This window comes from Arachis duranensis, chromosome 2, assembly GCF_000817695.3.
Source record: "Arachis duranensis cultivar V14167 chromosome 2, aradu.V14167.gnm2.J7QH, whole genome shotgun sequence".
NCBI lineage: Eukaryota > Viridiplantae > Streptophyta > Magnoliopsida > Fabales > Fabaceae > Arachis > Arachis duranensis.
This window is the reverse complement of record NC_029773.3, coordinates 16,113,429-16,120,743: the sequence shown is the minus strand read 5'-3', so window position 1 is coordinate 16,120,743 and position 7,315 is coordinate 16,113,429. Positions and strand designations below refer to the sequence as shown.

At 35.4% G+C, this 7,315-nt stretch overlaps 2 protein-coding genes across 3 annotated transcripts in view; one reads left to right on the top strand and one right to left on the bottom strand.

Annotated features, from left to right (window-relative positions):
* Positions 1-2,473, top strand: part of LOC107473774 (uncharacterized) — a 3,482-nt gene extending 1,009 nt beyond the window's left edge. The window contains exons 3-5 of one of the 2 annotated variants that reach the window (XM_052258015.1): positions 702-816; positions 1,456-1,566; positions 2,272-2,473. In XM_052258015.1, the coding sequence (XP_052113975.1) occupies positions 702-816; positions 1,456-1,552 (212 nt within the window). In that variant the 3' untranslated portion in view covers positions 1,553-1,566; positions 2,272-2,473. The remainder of the gene's footprint in view (positions 1-701; positions 817-1,455; positions 1,567-2,271) is intronic. The other variant, XM_021134148.2, reaches the window with a different exon arrangement.
* The window catches only part of LOC107472104 (40S ribosomal protein SA-like), an 81,782-nt gene that overhangs the window by 36,132 nt on the left and 38,335 nt on the right, over positions 1-7,315 (bottom strand). The gene's annotated exons all lie outside the window — the stretch shown is intronic.

Genomic DNA, 7,315 nt, shown 5'->3' with positions numbered 1-7,315 from the left:
AACCAAGGGCATTTTGGACTGGATAGAAATTTCATATTATTAAGCTGCCTCAATCATATGATTACTATTTTTACTATCTTATGTTTTTTCTTTTCTTTTTTTTTATTATCTTATATTCAGTAAGGTTCATTATATTTCATGATTGTCACAAACTTGCAAAAGAAAAAGCCCCCAACCCTCTGTGTGTGGATGCTACTTATGTTTCTGTGTGTGTAGTTTGTGAAGTGCATCATTTATGTGTGTGAATTTGTGTGATGAAATAACAATAAGTTGTACCTTACACAATCTTTGATTTGCATTTCCTTTTAACATATAAGTGTCGTTGACTAGTTAAAACTTAAAAAGTATTTTCCTATGGTACTTTCCCTGCTTTGGTGTTAGGCAAGAGCTGATAGCAATTTTTTTAAGAAAAAGGTATGTTAATTTCAGGGTTAATAGTTAAAAACTTAAACCAGTCCTTGAAAGTTTAAGCATGTCTCAATTTAGTCTTCAATAGACCAAATATATCAAATTGTTGTTCTCGGGAAAATACATTTACAAATCAGATTAAGTACTGTAAAGAGCTCTGTGGCTAATTTGGTTTATTGATGTTGTGATACATCATGCATTTGGTTCATTTCTGTAAATTTTTGGTTTAGGGAAGCAAGCAAACTAGAATGGATCCATATTAGTTTATTGATGTTCACTGCCAATTTGCACAGGTATAAAATTATTGGTTCGTATACTGGTGTTAAGATTTGTAGCTGGACCAAGTCACAGCTTCGAGGACGGTGTGGTTGCTACAAGCATTCATTCTATGATAAAATGCAAGACACGGTAATCAGCTGTCTTACCTCATATACGGTATTAGATTAAGTTAGACTAGGCAACTTCTTTTCTTGCATAAATGATAACAAAAGAAATGTGCTTAGTGTATGTTTATTTGCCAGATTCTAGAATCCATCATCGGTTAGCATTCGTTAAGAGCTCATGTCTCACACTTTAGTTGAATTCACTTAACAGGAACAAGATTTTATTGTTAGCATTTTCCATTTTAAATTAACTTTTTAATTAACTAAATTTCTTGATGAAATTTAAAGGCGAAAATAATTTACAAAATTATATAAGAAACCTAAATTGTTTATTTTGGGAATCTCCTTATATCACAACAATAAAGTTTAATTATTCCATGGATTCTAATAATTTTAAAATTGAAGGAAGTGCAAATTTTAATTTTGAAAATTTGGCATTCATTATATAGCTTGCACTTTTTTAGAATTGAAGGTGAGAAAGAGAGTATCTTTTTAAGTATTATTCTTTTTCTTAGAAGTTTTTTTTTTCTTTTCTTTTTCGTGCTTGCATAATAAATATCATTTGTTTGCTTGAACTGAATCTTGGGTTTGTTTGCTTGCTATAAGTTTTATTCCTGAACTGAATCTTATTAGTATTTATTTAAGTCTATTTTTTTTATTCTAGGCTTTTAAGATTTGTCTTCTCGCTGTTGTTGCCGTTGCCACCTCTCTTGGTTTGCTTCTGCTGCGGTACTGTTGTTGCTGTTAGGGCACAGATTTAGTTTCTGGGTGCTAGGTGACTATTTTTATTTTAGTTTAATTTTAAAAACTCCCACAGCTTCTATAGAGGCAACTAAGCTAATGAATGTTAAGTTGTTATTACTTATTTGTTCTGTAATAGAACCTCTAAAATAAAATCACAAGTGGAATTTGTTTTACTATAAGTTGTTCTTGTAGTGTACTGTTGACTGAATTTGTTCTGCTGATTGCTTAACTATAATTTTTCTATGCTTTATCTTCTCATCTATTTGTTGGCCTTGGCAAGTTTCCTGCCTCATTCTACTTTTAGGCTTAATATGTACTGGTGATTGCTTAATTTGCTGCTTTGTCATGAGTTTTTCTTTCAATTTCCATAGATAAATAGAAAGAAATAAGTATATGTGTTTAATTCAATTATTGCAGGAGCTGACCTTTTATTTTTCTTAGTTTCTACAAAAATAAAGTATATGTTGAATTAGGATAGGTATGTGATAGTGCTAGATAAAAAAGTACCAAGGGGAGCATATGGTTGTGACCTTGTATAGGGATTATTTCTTGTTTTTGATTTGTGTTGAATTAGGATAGGTATGTGATGGCTGAATATGTATTATTGCAGGACCTAATTAAAGTAGCCTTGCCATTTTTATATTTAATCAATTTGGATTTAGAATTGGATTTGTTGGACTTAATTAAAGTAGCCTTTATAACATGCACTAACTTCAGGTTATTTAAAATTCTGCAGGGCAATGATAAAAATAATGGAACTCATAATGGATGAACACACTACTCATGAAATTTGATATTTTGTAACCAAGGATAAGGAAATAGATATGTGACACTTTGAATTGTAATTTTTATTTTCTTTTTATGACTTTGATTTTTGGTACTTTGTGATCAAAGTCTACTTTTGTGGTGACAAGCTTATATATAAGGCCGTTTTTTTTATGGGGAAGTTTATATATATGTCTGATTGGTTGATATGGACAATGTAAAATTGGTCTTTGATTTTAAAATTATATATAAATTTTGCATGAAATAAATGAAAAGAAAATTTCTGATCGAATTTATGGCCACGCTTAAAAAGCGTGGCTATATCTTACTATTGGCCTCAACAGGCACGTTTAAGATATATGGCCATAACCTGGAAATTGGCACGCTTTAAAAGTGACCCATATTCTACACTATGGGCATGCTTCAAAAGCGTACCGATATGTGAACTTTTTGGTACGCTTTTCAAGCGTAGCTATAGGTTAACATCTATGGCAACGCTTTTAAGCGTGGCAAGAGATATAAGCGTGGCGAAAGAAAAAGCGTGCCGATAGATCTACAAAAGCGTGCCGATAGAGCAATCGGCACGTTCGCAGACGTGACCCTTTCAAAAGTGTACCGATAGTTCAAAAAACGTGGCGAAAAGCTATCGGTACGCTTTTAAGCACTTTTCGGCACGCTTTAAAAGCGTGGTAGAAAGTTTATTTTCTTGTAGTGATTCATGAGTTATAAGGATATTATCAGAGATTAGTCTTCCTTTCTAAAAGGCACTCGAATCAGGGCTAATTAACTAATTCATGACTCCTTGAAGCCTATGAACAAGTACTTTGGAAATGAATTTATAAATCATAGAAGATAAACTAATTTATCTAACCTGGGTCATGTCTTTTACATCTGAGACCTTTGATATTGGACAAATTTGGATATGATTAAACCCCTTTAGCATTCTTTCGCCTACAAAGCAACTTTAGATTGCCTAAAAAATATTTTCTGCCATTGCATCCTAGTAGAACTAGAAACATTTAGAGGTAAACCCTTCATTCTCTAGGGGCACTCTGAGGATGCACCTTGAAAATTACCCTCTTTACTTCCACAATAGTGATGAAGCGCTTTAGCTTCTATTCATAGCAAGAGTAACTTCAGTAGAAAATCCTTCAAATGCCATCTCTGGATCATCATCATTAGTCAAGGAGAAAATTTTCTTAAAATAATCTTCAGCTACTACAACTATCTCTAAATTTTGTTTTGATGGAATCTAGATTGGAATCATTGGTGAAAGAACTCCGTGTTCCTATCCCCCTTCGATTCATCTAACTCTTCACCACCATTAATCCCAGCCTTTCTGTGAATTTCAATTCAGCCTAATAATTCCTTAAAATTTCTACTTTCGAATTGGTTCTTGAGATGTGTTGCCACTAAACTAGTTTATGCCTGCAAATCTTCATTTTCTAGGAGAAGACAAACATAATTAACCATTCAAATACTGATATCCAAGCATTGGTAATTATTTGATGGATTGTAGAATTCTCACATCAAAATTCTTGGAACTAGAATACGGGATGATCCATTTTCAGGTAGTCGAAGAACTGAAGCTACTGGGTACTCATTCATCTAATTACCATTTGTCATTGCACGATCTAATCTCTCCAAAATTTGTTCTATTCTTTTTCATTTATTAGACCAAGTAAAATTTCTACCAATCATCTCTAAGTCCACAAACCATTTTCAATGACAAAATTAATAAAACCTACTATAAAAGACTAGGATTTAAGGTTGTTCCCTTCTTTTCTTCTTGACTTACAATAGTATTAAAATTCACCATTATTACCATTTTGTCTTGGAATTGTTGTAGTATAGTTGAAAACTCACCAAATTGACCCAAACGATTTTAATATGATGTTCTCATGTAGATAACAACCAACTTCTTATTCACATCATTAACTTTTGCAACAATATAAAATTCACCAGTCGAAACGATTCTCACCTCCTTCAATTTCTTCCAAGCTAAAAGACTACCACCAACTATGTCCGACGAATTCATAAACTCAAATCAATAAACCTACACAACCTGAGTTTACTTTCTACTAGATGAGGTTAATTCTTAGTTTCACAGACAAAAACAACCTCGGAAGAGTGCAATTGATATATCCCTTTCAGGTTTTGGACTGTTAGGGTCTCCCCAAACCTCGACAATTCCAACTTAGTATCCTCGTGAGGCTTTTGGTGCAACTTTACGACTGGCACCCACCAATTGTAGACTCATTCATTTAGGACAATCGATTGGTGTTGCTGAAAAATTTGCTATTCAGTCATTTATATTCATGAGGCTGAAAATTTCTTCTAATACCACCGGGAACCATCACGTGTGATTGCATTCCAAAATTCTTCTGATATTCTTTGTAGTTCATCATATTTCACCTTTTTATGTATAATATCCTTGGTGGCTGCATCCTTTTTATTCTCTTGCATTCATAGGCCCGAGAAACTCTCAACGAATCGTGAAGGGGCTGGCTTCTTCCTCGACTGATAAATGGATGCACCAAATAATCTAGTGTAGGCCTATTTGGTGTCATTCTTGTTGTCTATTCTCTTTGCAATCTTATCTATTTTCATCCATTCCGTAATATAATCCTTTGATATTTTTTTTGAATCATCCAAGAACTTTTGGCAATATTTTTAGTCATGGACTAAGAAATAGGTACAATAGGTGCAAAAAACTCCAAATTTTTCATATCTCAAGTCTACTTTCACTTTGACCTGATTAAGGCAAGAAATTTTGAGAGAATCCTTCGATCTTTTTCCTCCGTCAATTTTCACTTTGACCTTGATGATCCTTAACTCATTTCCTCTTACTTCAAAGAAGTCAATATCACTTATATCCCTTAATTTGTTTCCCAATTTACATCTACCATATGGGATTTTGAATTGTTTAGGTAAGTTCCATAATTGAACCCAAACTTAAAGAATTCTGATCCGCATCTCTTCGGATCCTTGACCTTCATCCATCAACACAGATGGAGAATAAAAATTTTTGAATAGCCATGGCGATCTTCGTTCTACTCTCAATGCATCAGTTTTCTTCCTAAAGAAAAACTGAAATCGGTTACTCCTCTCTTCCATTATGTAAAACTCTTTTGGACGTCTTCCAAATTGCATGCATTGCACTCTCCATCCTGCCAATAGAAAAAGACGTGATCAAAAAAATTCTCGTAATCAGACTTTTTATGCATGCATGGATTTCTCAGAGATGTCGTCCTCTTCAAGCAACACCATTTTCTCCTCATTCTCCTCATTCCTAGTTTTTCTATGATTGCGATCACTTCTTTTATTATTTAACCAGGGATCATAATAACTGGATTACTTCTATCATTTTTTTGTTGCTGTTGTCAATTTATAGACTCTCAGACCCAAAGGTTTTGATAGTTGAGATTATATAAAAATGGGCTCATTGTCCAGACCAAATGAAAATGGGTTCATTATATTGGGCTAAACTCCAATATTAATTCTTACACCAAGACAAGAAACCGAGTATGATCGGGTCGGGTCTGTCCGGCCCACCCATGAAAAAAAAGAAACACCTGTGTTTTCGAATTTCGATTCATCATTTGCATCGGTGTTGAGTCTTTCTCTAGTTCTTCCTGATTCAACCTTTTTCCATCTTCTCTGGTTCCCTCCTAATTCCAATTTTCTCGTTCAAATTCCCTTCACTCGCAGCTCAACAACGCTTCCCTGTCACTCAATTTCAACCCTTCACAGGAAACAATCTCTTCATTTGTTCCCTCGCCGGAACCCTAGCTTCTGCCAATGGCATCCAAGAAGAAAGCAATCTGAAGGTATAGCCTTATTGTCCATGTACAACGACGACGGAGACGACGATATGGAGGACGCCGAAGAAGATGAAGAAGATAACCAAGAGATAGATATGCGCCACGAGCAGAACGAGGACGCCGCCGCCGGAGGATTCGCTGCGGAGGTAAATTTGACTGCCACCGACGCGGATAGAATGGCAGGGGTTGATTCAAGTAACGATGGAGTTGCGGACGAGGTGTCCACGCCGGCGGAGAAGCGCAGGTTTGGAACTCCAACGCCGCAGCGTGTTAACACAAACGAGTGGTGGCGGTGCTGCCGTCGGATTCGACGAGGAGCGGGAGAGGAAAGCTTACTATAGTGGACTATGGTCATGACGAAGTTGCAATGTCTCCTGAGCCTGAGGTACACTCCTTTTGTAGAATCTTATGTTTTCTCTTCGGTTTTCTTTGGAAGTGAGAATGATGGGTGTGTTTGTTGCCAATGATTGCAGGAAGGACAGATAGGAGGCAGTGTTCGAGTCATGTATGGGGACCAGCTTAATTTGACCAATGGTAAGTGCAATATGATATTACAATGATGATTGAAATCCGATGAAACTTGTATGATACTTATGATAAATCATGATTGAAATGCATCTTTATGCAATGCTTAGAATGCGGTGTAATTTGGGATGGGAAGAGTAGCAATCCCCGAATTTCAGTCTTGAGAAGATGATATTGCTTGATTTAATTTTTATTCAAATACAGTACAATTGCTAGTTTGCTACATGTTCATTTCTCCTGCCTCTAACTTACTACCCTCTGGAACATGTAATTGCAGGTGATTTGCTAGATAGAACACCATCTGGAGCAGTCCACGTTATGACACCTAGCAATCAAGCAAACACTCCTCAATTATCTGAGCAGTTGAAATCTGATACAATGAATGATGATGCCATGATTGGACCTGATGATGCAGAACCTGTAGAAGCAGGTCAAGATGAGCAAAAAGCTGAAGACCCATTGAATAAATTTCTCCCTCCTCCACCAAAAGCAAAATGCTCAGAGGAACTGCAAGTAAGTTTTGTTACAGCATTTGAATATTATCAACAGTTGAATACCATTTTAATAGATTGTAAAGTAGCATTCAATAAGTTAAGTAAACCACTTAGCTTGTCTTCTGCGCTGGTTTGATGTTGGATTTAATTGTAAGTTCCCTCAATTTTTTGC